General features: G+C 36.6%; 1 protein-coding gene across 3 annotated transcripts in view; it reads right to left on the bottom strand.

Moving 5' to 3' along the window:
* LAMA2 (laminin subunit alpha 2) overlaps positions 1-21619 on the bottom strand; it is a 614868-nt gene that overhangs the window by 198711 nt on the left and 394538 nt on the right. For all 3 annotated transcript variants that reach the window (XM_047859508.1, XM_047859510.1, XM_047859509.1), the window contains exons 23-28: positions 9241-9477; positions 7867-8010; positions 7006-7185; positions 6708-6896; positions 6494-6627; positions 2337-2454 (exon numbers count right to left, since the gene is read on the bottom strand). In XM_047859508.1, coding sequence (XP_047715464.1) covers positions 2337-2454; positions 6494-6627; positions 6708-6896; positions 7006-7185; positions 7867-8010; positions 9241-9477 — 1002 coding nt within the window. The remainder of the gene's footprint in view (positions 1-2336; positions 2455-6493; positions 6628-6707; positions 6897-7005; positions 7186-7866; positions 8011-9240; positions 9478-21619) is intronic.

Raw genomic sequence — 21619 nt, 5'->3', positions numbered from 1 at the left:
ATGATTATTTATTTTTGAGACAGGGAGAGACAGAGCATGAACGGGGGAGGGTCAGAGAGAGAGGGAGACACAGAATCCGAAACAGGCTCCAGGCTCTGAGCTGTCAGCACAGAGCCCAATGTGGGGCTTGAACTCACAAACTGTGAGATCATGACCTGAGCCGAAGTCGGACGCTTAACTGACTGAGCCACCCAGGCGCCCCAAGGAGAAGAATTTTTAACATTTAAAATCTGGAGTGGAAGGTAGAATGAATTAAAATAATTTGCTACTCTACTAGCATTTTTATTTGTAAGTGAACAGCATTATTTTAAATAAATGCAGAAAAAATAAAGCTGTAGTAGCTTTCTCTTCAGGACAAGTAAAGGTCAATCTTGCCTACTTGCTCCATACTTTTTATAGCAAAATCATATTGCAGAATCAGAGAATTCTACAACTTCAAAGCCCAATGTGTTCTTTTATAGATTGGATAACTATGTAACAACTCCTATAGCAATTAAAGAATTGACCAAAGTCACACAGTAATGTTATAATCAAACATTTCTTGGGACAAAATTCTAGAAAAGTCTCAAGTTCTTTCTGTCTTGTACCTTTGAATCTTTTATGCTCATTGGAAAGGTAGCATGTTTTATATGTGCCACATTCACTGTCTCATTGTTCACAACTACACTGTGTGTGCATATGTGTATTTTGGTTGGTTGTGCATATAAGTACAATACATATACTTACTGGTATGCGTACAAGTGCATATATGTCTATGTAGGAGTTATGATTTAATAATGAGGTGGATTATTTGATTATTTATGATCAAAATAGACACATTCATATGACTATTGTCTTTCAAAACGATCACAAAGCTATTATTCTAAGGATGTTTCACAGATATTTGCAGTTATTCTTATGAAATTCTTCTCTGAACAATGTGGAATTTATATAATGGTAATTAAGTTGAATGACACTGCAGTTTACAATAGGGCTTTCACACGCATATTTTCATTTAAATCAATCCTCATGATAATTCTATAGGTAAAAATCCTCAGGTCCAGCAACAGGCAAGCAAATGCCCTGTCCAAGTGGTGAAACTAGGGAGGCTTCACTGAGACCAAACCCCTTTTCATTATAATAGGCTACATCTCAAGATATTTATATTCGTTATTTTTAAGTTACTTTAGTTTTGACCTGGTGCCATCACCTGCTTTAGGATTTCTCAAATCCTATTTACAAAAGATGCATGAAGTTTTTTCAAAGAAACCAGTATGTGGACATACAATGAATTATTCCATAATAATACTATTAGCATCAACCCACGTTGACTACTGCCAGGTAGTATAAGTAATACTTTAGGTTCTTAGCTCATTTCACCTTCATAGGAGGCTCAGCTATTAAAAATATCCAACGAGGTACGCTGTGGGGACCAACCAATCTGCCTCCCTCCCCAGGAGGGAATGTGGGCTGTAGGGCCGGAGCAGGTCTGGAACAGCCCTCTCATGCCAGCTTTCGCTGGTTGCACTGTGGGGAGGCAGGAGAGGGTGAGTGTGGAGGCAGTTAGTGAGGGGCTTAGGGATTTACCAGGCGAAGATTAAAGGGGACTAGTAAATGGTGCAAGGTCTCAGTCCAAGTATATGGTGACGTCGAGATTCAAACCCAGGCCAGTTTCTCATCCATTCCACCTCTTCCCACATTATACTCTTCCTATTAATATTTAATATTCACAAAAATGAAATAGACTTCCAGAGGATAAAGATCTAGAAAATAGGCCAACTCTAAAGGTAATCAAAGGAAAATCCCAGAGAGTAAAATAGGCAATTTTAGAAATATAATGACTGAATGATAGTGTCACTATTGGAACAGTATATGTCCTACTGAGAAGCCTATGTGAAAGGGAACAGTCTGCTATTCAGTGCCTAAGTTTTGTCACGTTCTACATAAAAACAGTTTTTCCAAGCCCAACATAATCCTGTCTCATAATCACTGCAGCTTAAAAAATGTCTTTAGCCATGTAGAAGAGATGCCAAGAAAATAGATCAGAAATACTAAATGTGCCTTATGAAAACATTCTTGTTTCCTGACTATTCCGTAGTTTTACAAATCTTAATTTTCATCAAATATTTCCCTCCACATGTCGTTCCTGTTTCTACGTAACAATAACACCACCCTGATCTTACCGTGTCTCACGCTGTGAGTGGAAAGTAAAAAAAAAAAAAAAAAAAAAAAAAAAGAATAGTTTACGGGTATGCATGAAGAAGTAAACCTGACTGCAGCAAAGACAGTTCTGGAAGTATTTCCATTTGGTTGGTTAAGTGAGTTGAGCTAATGCAGGTTAGTGGGAGCCAGCTTACCTCACAGGACAAACCGGAATAGCCTGGGGGACAATCACATCTTTCTATCAAACGAGCTGGAGGAGTCACCGCTGTTACGCGTCCTTGTTCAGCTACCTCCATCGAGATTTCAGAAATCCTAGAAACATCGAGTGTGTGCTTGGATCACCACAGCAGTACATTAAACTCACCTAGCAAACACCCAATCCTACAGTCTTCTCAGGTTTTTGTCAATAACCTTGAGCTTGTCCTATTGTTTTATTTTTTAAAAAAAATTTAAATGCTTATTTATTTTTTTTTGAGAGAGAGGAATAGAGAGTGAGCAGGAGAGGAGAAGAGAGAGATGGACACAGAATCCCAAGCAGGCTCCACACTGTCAGCACGGAGCCCGATGCGGGGCTTGAACCCTTGAACTGTGAGATCATGACCTCAGCTGAAATCAAGAGTAGGGCACTTAATCAGCTGAGCCATGCAGGCGCCCCTGTCCTGTTGTTTGAAAGCTGCCTAAATTTGACTTATTCCTGTATCTTTGCTTCCTCAAAGGCTGAGATTACACATTAGTAAAATATTCACATAAATCATAAGGAGTTTAGTAAATTAGATGTCTGATGTCCTGTTGAGAAGTTATTATGAAGATTTTTTCTCCACATTTTAAAATGTGAGTGGCTTCAGGTAGACATGGCCAATTAATTAGACATTTATATTCCTTCAAACAGACAAACCAAGGTCATTCCCCATTAGAATATCTCCCGTAGTCACTAGTGAAATTGCTTTTAATTTACAACCAGCCCGATTTCTTCCTCTTGAGTCTCTGAATGTCCTTTCAAGAACTTTAGAAAACCATCTAGAAAACAACGATTGAGCATACTCTAATTAAACGCTGATCTCTTTCTGAGATAGAGTACCTTTCAAATTATTTTGTTAATTTTATTAAATAAATCCTTCAAGTATCTTAACTCACCTTTCCTATTGGTAGAAAGGTCCTTATAATTGAAAACAGTATTCCTAGTGAAAATGTCGATACCCTTTACATTAATTTGAAATTATGCATTAAAAATATATGCAGTCCATAAACTCAGACTATTTCATGACTGACTAACTGGTAACATGAAATGTTCTGCAAATAAACTTTTAAATGAGAAAACGAATAGTTTTGCTTCACTAAAAGTCACCTCCAATAGCTTAAGGAGCTTGAATCATAAACTTTGTAACAAGCATAGGTAGGTTTTATTGACACTGAATTAGGAATGTACACTCTGACTTTGCTAGATTGTAATCTGCACCCTGAAGATCAGCCAGCCTTTACGAGGCACATGTTCAATTAAAATTCAGATTTTCCTCTCCCCTCCTTTTAGTAGACAGAGCCTTTAGATCTGTAAACAAACCACTCTCCTCCTGTAAGAAAGAGTCTACCTTTATGTCTCCCTGGATTCTCTGTGGGAGTAAGAAGGTAGCATGGTGTTTGTTCACAAGTCAGTTACTTTGGCATTTTATGATATTTTATAACATGAGTTCCTAGCATCCTCTTCCCTTCTCTTATCTATGCATGCACATAACAGGCTAGTGAGTATTTAAAAACCAAGAAAAACTTGGGGTGTCTGAGTGGCTCAGTCGGTTAAGTGTCTTGACTTCAGCTCAGGTCATGATCTTGCAGTGTATGGATTCGAGCCACACATCGGGCTCTGTGCTGACAGTTTGGAGCCTGGAGCCTGCTTCCGATTCTGTGTCTCCTTCTCTCTCTGCCCCTCCCCCTCTTGCTCTTGCACCTGTGCGCTCTCTCTCTCGCTCTCTCTCTCTCAAAAATAAATAAACATTAAAAAAATTTAAAAACCAAGTAAAACTTGAATTGCATGTCAACAACAGATATTTGTGCAATACACCTGGTTTTTCTCAGGAGATGAGAGAGGAACTGTTTTGCTTGAATCAGGGATTTGGCCAAACTCAAGCTTCTATTTAAGTGAATACCGAAATGCAAAGTTGTTATATCCTTCATATAAATGTAGAAGACAAAAGCAAAGAAATGAAAACAACAACGTCAGCACTGACATTATGTACAAAGTCTCAAGCTACATGTAAAACTCTTAAACTCTCTGCTTCTGAGACTACTTTAAATTTGTAACTGAATAAAGACGCAGGGTTATGTCCTAACTATTTTAGCGGGGGCTTTGGGGGCGGGAAGGTTCAAATGTATTTTTCACCTTTGTCACAACTCCACTGTATTAGAAACGTAAGGGCAGGTCCTTTGCTTTATTTGTTCTTATTGTTGATACACAATGGCTTTAGTTTTTATTGAGCCTAGAAAAAGTGGTGTATTTATTTATCCTTAAGTTTCAGAAAATCATCTCTTAAACCAAAGCATTTTATTTAGGGAGATCTGTGAATAACATGACAAGAGAAAGAGACTTGTGAGGGGAAAAGACCAAACAACAACAACAACAACAAAGTGGTCTTTTCCACCATAAAAGGTGGAAATGGTGTGAGGGAAGCAAAGAAAGTAATAATGAAAGATGCATGAAAACGCTGCTTCTGTCAGTTCCACTGACAAAACGTTCTGTGCACTGCTATGTTCTCACTGCAGCATGGAGCCATTTGCAAAGTAACGATTAATTTCCACACTCACAAAGTTACCCGCTGTCTTCCATGAGACGGAAATGTGGCCTGGCTTCTGCCATCTGATTTACACTTGGTATTCTAAAATAATTAATGATATCACTGACAGTATATTTTTAGTACATGCTTTTTTTTTATCATTTCACAGAAAATAATCTTAGACATGAGAAATGTAAAGAGAACACCATAGGGATACAGATATGAAAATTAATTTTGGTCCTTGATTTATTCTCTAACCCAAAGGCCCTACTTATGGTACCTTCAGAAAAGCAATACGGATCTTCTCCAACAAAGAAAAAAGATGTTCTTCCATGTTTAGTATAGTTTAAACATCTGAAAGTTGCTATTTATATATTCATTGCTTTGCCAATAAAAGGCTTCATAACTGTTTTGTTTTGTTTTCCTAAACTGATCTACTACTAATTTATTATACAAGACTATTTCAAACATCTACTGAGTCCATATTTTTACAGGAAATAACAGGGAAACTGACATGCCACAGAAATTGAGACTATGTGTATGAACTCCATGCAACTTTCAGCCTCCATGGTAGGAACCTTAGCTACATCCGTGCAATTCCTCAGTTTATCTCCCTGGATAAGTTGTCCCTTCCACTCTAGGAACATGACCACATGTTGTCATTTTGAAATCTGGCTTCTCCATTATTTTTTCTTTATCCTGTCATTTTAAATGTCTAACTTGCTACAAACTCCTTTCCTTCATGGTTTCTAAACAAGTTTACTTCTCTTTCAGATTAAACCGTCACCCCTTGGCCTTTGACACTGTCCCATTCCTCCCTTTCACATTTATGTTCATGAAAAACAGGAGTCTACACCCATACCCATACACCCATATTATTAGTCTACACCCACTGTATCCCTGTCATTGCTTAAAACTTTGATATCTGCCCCAGGATTCTACTAAAGCTGGTGTTATGAATGGCACAGTGTGATCCTAAGTGTCAGTCTCAAAAGCCTCATTTTAATTGGCTTCTTTGGGTGACATGAAAAGGCTATACTCCCTTATAGGATTCTCACCCTTCGGCTTTCAGGACACCACATTTACTCTTACTGTTCTTCTGTTCTTTTCCCTTCAGTGTGATTCCTAATCTTTCACATCATGATGCACAGGGAAAGGGACGATGCTGTAGGGCACACTGGGATGAACATGTGAGAATGCCCATGGTTGGAAAAGATGGGAATAACTAGGCCCTCTCTGGCTCCCCTGAAGGTCAAAGGTCACTTTTTCAGCAATCCTGTAGTCTATTTGCAACATAACAGTTATCTATCTCTACCCTATGTGGCTACTCTTGAATTTCTGACATCTAAAACTCACCAGGTCAAAGGTCAACTTGATATATATTTTTTCCCCTTAAACTTGCTTCTCATCCTATTATTCTTTTGGGGGGAATGGTAATATCCTCCACCATATGACCTGGATACCGTCCTTGACTTTTGTCTTCTATCATCACACTCCCAAACACTTTGAAATCTTTCTTGTCTGTGTCCTACTGATCTTACCTATAGACTCTAAAATAAGAATTTAGCTTTTATTCCATTAGGGTTTACCTGCTTTGTCTCATGATATTTCCATAAGTTGCTTTGATAAGAATATAATGAATATCGTATAGAATATCCAAGAAGTCTTCACGGGTCACGGTTCTACTGATTCGAGGGTCATCACCATAATATTTCCATTCTTTCTGTTAATAAGAAGAGAAACCACTTTGATGAAACTAAATGCGAAACCACTGGCATCCTTGCACCAAACTAATAACCTTACCTCTGTCATTTCAATCTCGTGCCTTGTCAATTGGCCAATTAGAGGAGCAGCCATATGCCTGATGATAATTCTAGCATGAGTGGGTGTCCCACCTCGAATTATAACTTGAGGATTATAGGTGGAGAAACCTGTCTCTTCCCGAGCCTCAAAATAGATCGCATACTTGAGTTTGCCTCCATAGGCCGTCAACTGATGGAATAAAATAAGGAATGATGAGTTGGATGATGCTCCCCATGGCATGATTCCAAAAGTATATTTTCCTTTGTTCTCATATGCCTTTGAGGTTCTTGTCGTTTACCTTCTTGCCTTCAAATTGTTCTGGAAGTTTCCAGTAAAAGGGTTCCAGGTGGAGCTCCTGTCTCACCAGATCCATATGTGCAACAGTCTCCGGATGTTGAAAAACGATGCCTTTGGTGGTAGTATGCTGCAGGGCCTCGTCCACCAGGGGCAGGATGGTCTGCTCAGGCTTCAGAGTCACCTGCATGGGAATCGAAACACAGCTGAGTTCACATCTCGTGGGCACTCCTGTAAGACTAGGTGATGGACTTGCTTGTCTACCTGCAGCCCCTTTCTGCTTCCGAGGAGGTGTTCTGACCCGAAACTAAACTCGTGCAGAGTGAGCCAGCAGGACGGGGGTGAATCTTTCAGCCTTGTTTGCATAGGGAAAACTACAACATCTGTGAGAATTGGTCATTTACACTAATAAGAAGTAGAACTTAAAAGTGGGAGGCATTAAGGAAAAATTAGGGTAAAAATGAAAATGCTGCCACCCTAAAAGTCAATGATCCTCTAAGGCCAGGTAGCGTGAATGTGCAGCAAGTTCCGGTTTCCATCACTGCCTTAGCGCATACCCACATTCATGGGTGCCCTCACTCGGAATGTGGCTTCCTTCCATCCCAAAACATAATGCTTCTTTTACAACGTTTCCCTTTCTTACTTGGCATCTATTTCCTTATCAACAATAAATGAACTATTTTTTTGGAAGATAAAAAAGCATTTACTCCAATCGTCGAAGGCCACACGGCCCCAGTTCTAAATGTGCGCAGGGGAAAATGTTACTTAAATGCCTTACCATTGCCTCCTATCCCTCTGCCTGGCTGAAAGACACCAGCAAGAACTAACAGTAAACCATTACGTGGCTCAGCGGTTTCTTACTCACCTGCGTACGGATCAGTCCTTTGGCTTCAGAGCACTGGGTAGTGGCGCCGAAGCAATAGCAGCTGCTGCAGCCAAGTGGGTTCTTGGCATCTAGTCCAAACTTGCCTGGCCGGCACCTGTCACAGCGCACACCTTCTACATGCACCTGAAGAGGAGGAGAGTTCCTCAGGGTCCATAATGAAGTTGTGAGAGAAATGCACTTGAGAATGAATAATGCTTCTTTTTAATTGAGCAAAAAGGAACGCTGAGTGTTAGACTCACATCGCAAATGGCAGTTGTGGTTAATTTCATTGTTAGGATTTCCTAAGTCTAAAACAGGCTCTATTTATACATAAATGCATTGCAAAGGATACCTTATATGGTTTTTAAAACCTAAGTAGCACATTTCCTAATATCCACTGTGAAAATACAAAAGAGTCATGAAAATTTCAAAAGCAAAATAGAAACTCTGATTCCTAGACAGGGGTGTGACACAAAGTTGTAAAACAGAGTCAGGGTGTTACAATATAGGTTCATATAATTCTCATGATATGATGTATATACACACATACAATGCATATTAAATATAGTGTGTAATCATAACATGTAATAATGTAGCATTGGACTTTGTGTTTTGTCTGGGGCAAAATGGGCTGCCACTTTCTGAAATTCTGGAGACTATTTTAATAATCATGCCCTGGATTTTATTTTCCTATTTCCTCTGTTCCTCTTTGCATAGACTTTTTCTTGAAAAGATACCTCTGACACAGTCTTAACTGTATTTATCCTGGGATTGATTTTTCAGATCTGTCTAAGGGGGAAAAAATCCCTCTTATCCTTTTTAATTGGCTGTTTTTCTACATCATTTAACAATATTAATGAGAGCTGAATCTTGCACGCAGTCGCTGTTTGTTATGTCAGTGTTTTTATGTGATGAAATTTTACCGAACTTCCATAGCAGTAAATATATCTTTTCAGTGTACAGTGATTGTGGGTTAATTTGAAGAGAAATGTTTTTTTATAAGCCCTATTATCTAGCTGTGATTTTTCTCTGATGATGCTTAAGAGAACTGTCATTTTTTTCCTTCCCAAATTACTCCTTTTTAAGCAAAGCAAATATGTAAAGAAAAATTGAACTTTACCATTAAAAATATATCGTCTCTATCAACTAGAATAGAAGTTGGGTTTTGGTTGAAAAGTTCTTAAAGAGAACTTATTATGCCAATATGTGTATGTGTATGCCAATGAACATATATGAATAAAAACTGTGCCTAGTAATGAATTTTTATTTGTTTAATGCCGTGAAGTCCATGAATAACGGAGACTGAAGTTAAAATTAAGCGATGGAAATAGAATCCAGGGAAATCTTTCCTTACTGTATGTCAGCAGCACATACCTTACAGGTGCATTGCCCCGTCTGATCCATACAGGAGCACTTTTTAGTCTCTGAATCGCAGGTCCTTTCATCAGTACCCGGCAGGAAGCACTCGCAGGGGCTGCAGTGAGGGTAGTTCCAGTGACCTCGATTGCACTCTGTACATTTTGCACCAGAGAATTTGGGATGACAGTTGCATTGGCCTGTGTTTGTATTGCATTGGAAATCCAAGGATCCTACTGTGCTGCAGTTGCAAGCCTATGGAGGAGATAAAAACAGCAATGATTAACACCATTTCATGGGAAATATCTTAAAATTTTAATTCGAATGTTTCTCTGCTTCCATTAAATACATATTAATCATGTGTCTGTTATATGCTTTGTACTGTTCTAGTTTAGTCACTTGGGAAACATCAGCGAACATAACATTAAAATCGTTTCCTGCATTTACTAAAACAGATGACTGTTCAGAAAACATAATCCTATTGAATAAGAAATAAAATGTGTTTGTTTCTGTCTTTTTTTGTGGCAAGGAAGAGGAGTTAGGTATGGGTTTTCTTCAACCGCTTTCTGTTTCAAAGAGTGAAGTTTAGACAAAGTCATTCTACCTTACCATCTCATTTTTACAGAATTAAAGTTGTAAAGAGACTTATCTCACAGTCTAACAGAAGGAGACAAGTGAGTATATATATAACAGCATGAAATAAGAATTACATAATAGAAGTGCAGAAGTCTCTGAGAACATACAGACTCCCAAACCAGATTTGGGGAAGCTGAGAGGACTCAGGCAAGTGACATCTAGAATGCACTTTTCTGACATTTAGTTTTGCAAATGAGCCTGATTTGAGGGGCTTTGCTGCTAACCTATTTTCTTCTTCCTAGGCATGCATAAGCTTGTTCTCTTTATTTAGGCAATTCAAAGTTTTGCTAGAATTTTTAAAAGTTTGAGTCTTTTTTATTAATTTCCTGGAATCTGTTAAAGTTCTTTCAGTTTGAGAACAAAATTACTTTTGATTGAAATTTTTAGTTCTGTTCTATTTTTTTTAAGTTTATTTATTTTTGAGAGAGAGAGAGAGAGAGAGAGAGAGAGAGAGATTAGAATCCGAAGCAGGTTTCAGGCTCCAAGCTGTCAGCACAGAGCCTGACATGGGGCTCAAACTCATGAGCAGTGAGGTCATGACCTGAGCTGAAGTCGGAAGCTAAACCGACCGAGCCATCCAGGTGCCCCTAGTTCTGTTCTAATTTACCAATTTTCTTCTTCAGAATCACCTGCAATTCTTAAAGTATACCACTTGTGTCTGTTTGCAAAATCTGTAATATTAGGACCTAATATTTTCTGTAGTTTTCTATTTGCCTCTCAAATTTGTTGACCACTTTATAGTGCCCATTTTACATAGTGAAAATTCTCTCCTATGTATATGCCACCAATGCATTTTTAATTACACTATTGCTTTTTTAGCTGAGTTTCCATAATTTATTTCATCTCACTCACCTTCAATTTCTACTCATCCATGTGTCTTTTCATCTTACATTCTTTTCAGGCTTTCTGCTCTTGATTTACAGAGCTCATATCTCATTGCAATTTAATGAAAAAGCCAAGCAGCCTTCTAAAATGCCATTAGGAGCTTGGAATAAGTCATTTTCAGAGATCAGCAGTGCCAATGACCAAAGTACTGTCTCTGAGCTCTCAGTTCCCTCTTCCTTACCCTGCTTTATGATACTGTAGTTAGACCCTGTAGACATTTCTCCGTGGTTAGGTAGCAGAAGTTTAGGCCTAGTCAACAGTGGGCCCGAGAGAGACCTAATAAGGCCCCAGTGGAGGGAAGACACTTCTGTCCTGGGTTCTGGTTCTTCATCACTATTGTCATTATTACTATTTTACTATTTGGCATCGGAGCCCAGTAGCCCAGAAAGAACTTCATTTGGGCCTTCAGGCCCAAAAGGGACTTTCTCCCCATAGGCAACTTTCTGAGTAGCTTTAGTCTGCACATATGCTCTGAATGTGACCAATAGCTCCGGCCTGCTCACTACCTGCAACAGCGGTGGACAGCTTCTATAGACCAGTACTTACCTGCAAACTCTGTTCACCCTCACTCCTCCTAGAAATAGTAGCTTCACTTTTGTACCTGCTACTTCAGGACCCCATATATCTCTTATCCTTTTTAGGAACTAACGACCTATTACCAGCTAACAATTCTTTATATTCTATTTTCCCTGTTGAAATAACTTGTGGTTTCTGTCTTATAAGCGGGTCCTGACTTGGTACCCATGTGGGTGCCACCTCTCGTTGTGTCTGAGTCTTCCCTCACACAGTGTTTGTATGTCATCGATGACCCGATTCTTTTTGGTGCTGTTTTATTATCCTTCTTAGATCTGTAGCTCTATGCAGACTTATATGCATTGCAACTTGCCGAATTCCCAGATCCAAGTCTAGGTGGATATTCCTTTGCGTTTCCTACACTTTCATTGCTCAGCTTAATTCTTATGTCCACCACTACTGGGGACACTCCTGCCCCTGCTCCTGCCCGTAGCAGTTTACTTAGGAGACGACTCTTTCTAGGATGTGATATATAATCACCAGCTTCTTCAATCATCTTTCCTGTCCAAATGTTTGGTGAAGTATCTTTGCAGATTCTGACATTGAAATAATCACCAGGCCTCCTTTGGGGTTAATCTCTGTGATTAAGTTTTTTTCTGACTTCTTTGTTATCCAGAAAAAAAAAAATCCTACTAAAAGTTATTTGAAGCCTAAAGATCCAAAATGCGATTATTTATTATATAATAAATGTAGACATAGTTTCCTAAGAATAGAATAAACCCACTGCTGTCACTCCACCGAAGTCATCTTTATAGAACATCAGATTTAGAATGTGATTTCAAAACAAGGATAATTAACTTTGACTTCAATGATTTTTTTTGGCTCACTTAATAAAATGGGCCATAATTAGAAACAGAAAATTATGATATGTTATGGAAACTGCAGTCATGTAATAAATTTTAAAAGGTCTTAGGAGACATTCTTATCCTTTAAAACATGAAGTGTCTGCTACCCCATTTGTTATATAATACCAAAGCACTAATTCTTAAAGATTAGATGACTATACAAGCAGACACGGGGCCTTTCCAAATCAGGAAGTTTATTCCGGAAGTTATAGTGGAGACTAAAAGGGACCATTAACCATATGTTTGGATAGTACTATAGCCAACATCAAACTTAAATCATAATTAGATGTAATGTTTATTTAGCAATAGAGGATTTATGCACTATTCCCCTGCTAGTGAAAGATGGCTGGCTTTGTATTCTACTCCACTGAAAGCTCAAATGATGTGTGTCCTCACACCTCAACACAGAGAAATTATGCATGACACAAAGAAAGGGAAGCCGTAAATCTCAAATCACTGTTCATTTAGATTATAATCATCCAAAGTTTTTTGGTGGTAGAATACATGCTCATAAATATTTGTGAGGATTCTATGTATTTTTTTGTGATTGTTCATAATGATGAAGTGTGTAGCTATTCAGAAATTTAGATTTTTAACAGTGGTTCAAAGTAATAAAACATTTTCAACCAACTCCAATAAACATAATGTTTATCCAACAACCAGTAAAAATAACAGTCTCAAACATAGAACTACAATTTTTTTTTCTAAGGAAACTTGGTTTATATTCCATCCTGATTTGTATCCACATTAGGCATCAGCTTTAATTTTGGAAGATTATTAGAGTTTGGCCACATTGCAGGATTTTGTGAATAGAATAGAAGCCTCTTAAGTTTACTTATGGCTTATTCATGAGTCCAAGGGATGGGGCAGATGCTTGGATTAGAGGTGAAAATGCAAGAAGTCAGTCACCAAAACTTATAACACTGTTCATACTTACAAAAAACTTTGGAACTTTTGAGAAATTTTGTTTTGTTTCTAAAAATGTAGTTCAAACTTAATAGTGCCATTGGCAATAGAAAAATGAGTGTCCTGTCTAGTTTTTAATTTAATTTAAAATTTAATTTAATTTAAATTAAAATTTAATTTAATCTAATCATATAGGTAATTGAAGTCATGTATCTATATTTCCTTGAACAATCACCAATACTCCTGTTTTCCTCTAGATTATGTATTCTGGACCAGTGTATTCAAATGTTTTATCATATATGTAAAGATGATTAGACCTTGCATGTGTGCTAAATCAGTGGAAAAAAAAAAAAAACAGTTTACATCACTATAGTATACTACCATGGAGTCAAACAGGTCACACTTGGTCATGATGTTCCAATAATCTCCAGCCCAATGTGACCAATTAGAACACCTCTCATTAACATAAAAAATGCCCTTATTTGCCGCTCTTAATGGACACAGGCCAGCCCTAATCCTATTTGACCTGTGTTACATTTGACACACAAAAAATATTTCTTCTCTTTAAACAGTCTCTTAGTTGTTTTTTTAAAAATTTTTTTGACATTTATTCATTATTGAAAGATAGAGACAGAACATGAGCAGGGGAGGGTCAGAGAGAGAGGGAGACACAGAATCCAAAGCAGGCTCCAGGCTCCGAGCTGTCAGCACAGAGCCCAATGCGGGGCTCTAACCCACGAATCACGAGATCATGACCTGAGCCAAAGTTGGACGCCCAACCGACTGAGATACCCAGGAGACCCCAGTCTCTTAGTTTTTAAAGCACTCACTTGGTTTATCTTCTTCTTTTAAGCTGCTAACCGACAAAACCAAAAACTACAAAATGAAAAATAAGAAACAACTATTCTTAGACTGAATGCCAGGAAGCACATTACTGTGATTTCTGAGAGAAGAAAAGCAAAGCAGTATATAAAGGAAGTTTCTAGGCTGCAACCCATAAAAGAAGAACCCAAATGAAGCCCTGCACTATAACTGGGTTGAGAAACATAGAGTATAGAGATGCTGAGACAGAATTTATTGGGCCAATAGAATATGTGTTTAAAAAATAGAAAGTTGGGGTGCCTGGGTGGCTCAGTTGTTTAAGAATCTGATTCTTGATTTCAGCTCAGGTCATGATCTCATGGTTCACAAAATTGAGGCCCCCACATGGGGCTCTGCACTAACAACACAGATCCTGCTTGGGATTCTCTCTCCCTCTCTCTCTTCCTCTTCCCCATGCACACACTCTCTCTGCCTCTCTCAAAAAAAAAAAAACTTAAAAAAAATAAATTTATGGGCACCTGGGTGGCTCAGTAGGTTAAGCATCCGACTTTGGCTCAAGTCACAATCTCATGGTTCACAAGTTCACACCCCGCGTGGGACTCTGTGCTGCTATCTCAGAGCTTGGAGCCTGCTTCAGATTCTGTGAGTGTCTCTCTCTCTCTGCCCCTGCCCTTCCCTGCACGTGCTCTGTCTCTCTCGCTCAAAAACAAATATAAAAAAAATTTTTAAAATTTAAAAATGAGAAAGTTATATACAGAGAGAATTCTAGAAATCTGCACAAGTGTCCCCTTGAGTCTTTGGCTGAGTACTGATCTGTGTATGCATGGGATAAAATTCTGTGTGGCTGAGGAAAAAAAAAGAAAAAAAAAACACTGAAAAGGCATGAGCTTAAAAATTCCCTTGAAATAATTCATATCCCCAACAGCCAGAGTGGAAATACACAGTAATGCACCAGGTAGCGTTCTCAATGCATTTAGCCCTTTAGTAGTGATGCTAAATGATCCCTGGATTAAAGGGTGCTCTAGACCCTCCCTAAAAACAAAAGGAAACAACAAAACAACAGAAACCCCAAACACTTAAAAACAAGGATCAAACAGATCCAAGTGATTAGTGAGTAATTAACCTGTTTGCCAAGATAAAGATTAATACTCTTTAAAAGAATACAACAAAACCAATGTGAAAAAATGAAAAATGTACAATGATCTGGCATGCACATCAAAATGATCAGGCATGGAGAGAAACATAACCAGGAGAAAAGTCAACCATTAAGAATAGTATTGAAATAAAAGAAATGGTGGAATTAGCAGACAATCACACTGCAAAAGCTAATATTTATATTATAAATATTCTCAAGAATAAATGGAAATGTGAATATAATGAGGAGAGAAATGACAGCTATAAAAAAATTCAACCAGAAATTTTAAAGATGAAAAGATGAAAAATTTGAAATGAAAAATTATTATGTAACCAACTGGATTAAGAATAGATTAGACACTGTAGAAAAAAATCAGTAAATTTAGACACTTAATAATAGAAACTATCAAAAATAAAGAATAGAGAAAAAATAAGAATGAAAGAACAAACAGAATCTCAGTCAACTGTGGAAAAATATCAAGTAGACCAACATATACATGAGTTCCATGAGGAGACAATGAGGATAAAGAAGAGAAAAATATTTGAAGATATACTGGTTGGAAGATTTCCAAATTTAATAAAAACTCTGGTCCCACAGATCTAACAGGTCCAACTTACCATATGAGAAGTAAACAAGAAAACCACAAAAAGACAGCATAATCAAATTGCTGAAAACCAGGACTTAAAAAAAATTGTTTAATGTTTATTTATTTCTGAGACAGAGAGAGACAGAGCATGAGTAGGGGAGGGGCAGAGAGAAAGGGAGACACAGAATCAGAAGCAGGCTCCAGGCTCTGAGCTGTTAGCACAGAGCCCGATGTGGGACTCGAACTCACAGACCGTGAGATCATGACCTGAGCTGAAGTTGGTCACTCAACCGCCTGAGCCACCCAGGCGCCCCTGAAAACCAGGACTTTTATATCTAGAAAAAATGTCTTTGAAAAATGAAGGAAAAATGCAGTTTTCGAACATATAAAATTGAAAGAATCATTGAGAGCAGACCTTACCAGAAATAATAATAGTCATAATTAGGGATGTAGTTAATGGAAGAACTAACATGATATGAAACAGAATTTGGCTGTACACAAAGTAACAGAGAGCACAGGAATTGACACATGTATAGAAAACAGAAAAGCAGCATTTTTGCCTTTTAAAAAGAAAATTGACTATGTATGTATGTATGTATTTTTGAGGGTTTTTTTTATGTCTGTTTTTGAGAGAATACAAGCGGGGAAGGGGCTGACAGAGAGGGACAGAGATTATGAAGTGGGCTCTGTGCTATAGGCTGACAGCAGCCAGCCTGATGTGAAGCTCGAACTCATGAACTGAGAGATTGTGGCTTGAGCCAAAGTTGAACACGCAACCTACTGAGCCGCCCAGGTGCCCCCATTAACTATTTAAATCAAAATCACCATAGGGCGCCTGGGTGCCTCAGTAGGTTGAGCATCCGACTTAGGCTCAGGTAATGAGCTCCGTGTTAGGCTCTATGCTGACATCTCAGAGCCTGGAGGCTGCTTCAGATTCTGTGTCTCCCCCTCTGTTGTCCCTCCCTTATTCCCACCCCCCCTCTCTCAAAAAAAAAAATAAACATTAAAAAAATTTAAATCAGAATCATAAGATTATATTGTAGGATATATAATACATAGAAGTAAGGTGTATGACAACAATAACATAAAGGACAAGAAAAGAAGTAACAAAAAGGGTAAGCAGGAATTAGAGGTTTACTCTTGTAAGGTTTCTACACTAAATTTAAAGTATATAATATTATTTTAAGATACATTATGAAAAGTTAAGATGTTGAGCTATTAAAATATTAAGTTAATATCTATCTCTAGGCAATGACAAAAAACATAAAATATAGTTAATAAGTCAAAAGTGAAGATAAAATGTAATTATAAAAATTACTCAATCCAAAATAAGACAAGAAGAAAAAAGAAAGCAAGAACAGGTGGGGCAAAGCAAACAGGAAAATGTAGACTTAACTCCATCATATGGATAATTACATTAAATGGAAATGTTCCAATTAAGATTATATCAATAACAAAGATTTAAATATATGCTATCTAAAAGAGACACACTAAAATATTTAAAAAGAGATGGAATAAATGACAGTGTGGAAAAATGTATACCACACAAATACCAATCAAAAGAAGGATGGAACTCTGGCTATATGATTATCAGAAAAAGTATTCTTTTTTCACAAGAAATATTACCCAGGACAAAAGGGACGCTTCATATTGATAAGGGCATCAACTTTTCAAAAAGACATAATCATCCTAAATGAGTATATACCTAATATTATCACTTCAAAATACATGAATCAAAACCTGAGAGAACTGAAAGACAAATATACAAATCATAATTATAGTTAAACACCCTCAGTTATTGATAGAATATGCACACATAAAAATCACTAAGAATAACTGGCTTGTATAGATTTCACCCAATAATAATAGAATACAAGATATTTTCATGTACATTAATCAAAATGCACACTGTTATGAGACGTAATACCAATCTCTATAAATTCAAAAGGACTGAAATAAAACACATTATGTTCTGAGACCAATACAGAACTAAATTAGATGTCAATAGCAGAAAGATATCTTTAAAACCCCCAAATATATGATGATTATACAACATATTTCTAAACAGTGAATAAAAATAAGTAGTAAAATAAATAAGAATATTTTAAGGGTGAAAATTTAAACAATATATCAAAATGTGAGGTATGCAACTAAATTAGTGCCTGGAAGGAAACTTAATATATTTGTTGAATATATATTGAAGCTACCAAAAAGTAACTGGAATAAATTTTAATTTAAAATAAAATGCTTATATTAGTAAAGAAGAGAGATCTCAAGTCAATGACCTAAGCTTTCAGTTTAAGAAACTTGGAAAACAAGAGAAAACTAAACTCAAAGTAAACAAAAGAAAGGAATGTTTATTTTGTACAGTTATCAAATGTATTGGTTAAAGTTGCTCATATTATTTCATATTATTATTTTAGTGTATGCAGGATCTTCATGATGTCCCTTCCTTTATTCTTGACTTTGATTATTTTTCGTCTTTTTTTTTTTCTTGATCAGTCTTCTTAGAGTATCATCAACTTTATTAATAATTGCAAAAAACCAGTTTCTGGCATCATTGGCCTTTCTCTATTTTTATTTTCTATTTCATTGATTATGCAAACTCCTCAGAAACTATGAGAAAGGAATACTTCCCAATCTATTTCATGAGGGTAGCAGTATCCCAATAACAAAATCAGACAATAACACTCTAAGAAAAGACAAACTATGAACTAACAGTCCTTATGAACAGACCCAGAGATCATTAACAAAATGCTAACAAACATAATCTAAAATAATTTAAAGTAGATAATCGCTCATGATCAAGCAGGATTTATCTGAAGATTGTGAAGTTGGACCAACATTTGAAAATCAATTAATATGATTCACCACATTAGCAGCTGAAAATGAAAAATTATATGATCATCTCCATAGATGCAGAAAATGCTTTTGATAAAATTGGACATATATTCTTGATAAAAGTTCTTAATAAACTAGGAATATGAGGGACATCTTTAAACTGATAAAGAGCGTTTGATGAAGAACATTTGTAAACATTATTCTTAATTGTAAAAGACTGAATCCTTTCTACTTAACATAAGGAATAAGGCAGGGATATTTGCTCCCACCACTACAAATCAACATTTTACTGCGATAGGCAAACAAAATGAAATAAAAGTTACATGGGTTGGAAGAGAAGAAGTAAAACTCAATTTGCAGATGGTATTATTGTCTACATAGAAAATCCTAGTGAAGTTACCAAAAAATAGCTAGAATAAACTTCTAGCAGGGTGTCAATATAGAAAGTTAACAAATGGGGTGCGTGGCTGGCTTAGTCGGTAGAGCATGCAACACTTGATTGTGGGGTTGTGAGTTCAAGCTCCAAGTTGGGCATAGAGGCTACTAAAAATATATAGAAATATAGTCTATTAAAAAAATAAAAGTTATTGTATAAAAATAATTGCATTTTCTGTTCTGGAAACAGTTGGAAACTGAAGTGAAATAAATAATAACATTTGTGTAAAAAATATAAAACACAATGATAAATGTAATAAAATGTACAAGACTTGTCCACCAAAAACTATAAAATGCTGCCGAGAAAAAAAATTACAAAGAAAAGTAAATGAAAACTTATGTCATATTGATACACTGGAAGATCTAATATTCTTAAAATGTCAATTTTCCCCAAATTGACCTGTAGATTCAATATAATCCCAAGCAAAGTCTAGAAGGCTATTGGTAAAGAAATTGAGAAGCTGATTTAAAAATTTATATGAAAATGCAAAGGATCTAACGTGTGCAAAAGGTATTAGAAATGAACGACAGTTGGAGAGTTTATACCACCCAATTTCATGCTCTGCTAGAAAGCTACAGTGATCAAGACAGTACAGTGTCAGTACAAGGACAGATAGACCAATGAAACAGAATAGAGTTCAGAAATGTATGTGCACATATAGTGCCAGGTTATTTTGACAAAGGAACTAAAGTAATTCAATGAGGAAGAAGAATAATCTTTTCAGGAAAGATGTTGGAAAAATTGGATATCCATTAAAAGGTGAACTTTGACCCTTACCTCAAACCATATAAAAAAATTAATATTGAAAATGCAACGTGGACCTAAATATAAAATTCAAAACTATAAAACTTCTTGAGGAAAACATAGGAGAGGTGTCTCTAGATCTTGATTTAAGCCAATGTGCATTTCTTAGGAAATAAAAAGCATGACCCATGAAACAAAAGGATAATAAACTAGTCTTTATAAAAATTAGGTGAAGATACCACAGCAGAAGTAAAACACAAGCTGTATACTGGGAGAAAATGGTTACAGAACATAGATATATTAAAGGACTGGTATCCAGAATACATAAAGAACTCTTACAACATATTACTGAGAAAATTAACAACCCCAAATAGAAAAGATTCGTACAGACACTTTGCAAGAAGATATATAAATGGGAAATAAATAAATAAGATTATTCCCAATATCATTGGACATTAAAGAAAGGCAAGGATATAAATAAACATCCAACTGAATGCTTAAAATTAAAGAGTCAAAATCCCAAATGTTGGTTAGGATGTGGAGTATTCTTGTGATGAAAAATGAAAACATAGGTTTACACCCATGCTTTTGACTTATAGACTAATGTTCATAGCAAAATTATTCATAATAGCACCACACTAGAAGTAACCCCAATGCCCATTAAATAGTAAATAAATAAAAAAGTCATTGTGCATCATCCAATGTAAAATTATTAAACAATTAAAAATAACAAACTACTCATATACAACAGTGTAGTTGAATCACAAAAGCATTATACTGCATAAAGGAAGCTGGGCCAAGAATAATTCCCCCAAACAAATAAACAAACAAAACCCAAACAATAACATGTAGTATGACTTGATTTCTATGAATTTGTGGAACTGACATTACTATAGTGATAGAAGGAGAAACAATAGTTTCCTGGTGCGACTAAGGGGGGGAAGGGAAGCCAACTACAAGAAGGCATCAGGGTGGTTATACAACTGTAATCATTGGTCAAAACTCAACACTTTATTTTATTTTGTTTAAATTTGTTTAATGTTTATTTTTGAGAGAGAGAGAGAGAGAGAGAGAGAGAGAGAGAGAGAGAACACCAGCAGAGGTGGGGGAGAGAGAGAGGGAGACCCAGAATCTGAGTCAGGCTCCAGGCTCTGAACTGTCAGCACAGAGCCCAACTCGGGGTTTGAACCCATGAGCCATGAGAACATTACCAGCTGAAGTCAGACACTTAACCGACTGAGCCTTTCAGGCACCCAAAACTCAACACTTTAAATGAGTAATTGCATTTTATTTAGTTAATACCTCACAAAAAGCTGAAAAAAAACCCCGCAAAAACCCCTGTGGACTTATCACCTTTCCTACTTGAATTTGAGTCACCTATAATCCCTCTAGCAGTAAATACTCTCATTTAATTTCCTACAAAGCAAAACCCAGGACTCATCCTTAAGACTTCTCTCTTATCCTCCAAAACTATGAGTGCACCAAGCCATACAGCAGTGAGAATTCTGTAACATAGCCTACTCCCTGCATCTTCGTGGAGGCTCATTGGCTGGGTCCAAGCTTCTGTTCTCTCTCATCAATATTTCTGCAACAGCTGTATCTGTTACCTTTAATTCTGATGCTGGATAGATTTCTTGAAATGTAAATCTAGTCATGCCATGTTTTAAGGTACACTCGTGGGAAAAATGAGGATTTTTTTCAAGCTAAAGGTTGTCAGTATGACTCCCCAGAATCCTTTCAAATTCTTCTTGAAAACTGAAACCTAGTCCTAATTTAGGGGCAATTCCTATAGATTTTTGGCAAATTCCTTTAATTAGTTCCTATTTTTTTGTATTTTGCAGATAATATTTCATTGTGTCTAGGTATGAAGTTATTGGCTGTTTCTGGTTTTATGTTTTCCTTTTTTTTTGTAGGTATAATGAATAAAGATACATAAATGTGTACTTACTTCATATTTCCCAGAAGTAAAATGAAATGTAAGACACTGA

Source organism: Prionailurus viverrinus, chromosome B2 (assembly GCF_022837055.1).
Source record: "Prionailurus viverrinus isolate Anna chromosome B2, UM_Priviv_1.0, whole genome shotgun sequence".
In the NCBI taxonomy this organism is placed as follows: Eukaryota; Metazoa; Chordata; class Mammalia; order Carnivora; family Felidae; genus Prionailurus; species Prionailurus viverrinus.
This window is presented reverse-complemented; position numbering and strand designations above follow the sequence as displayed.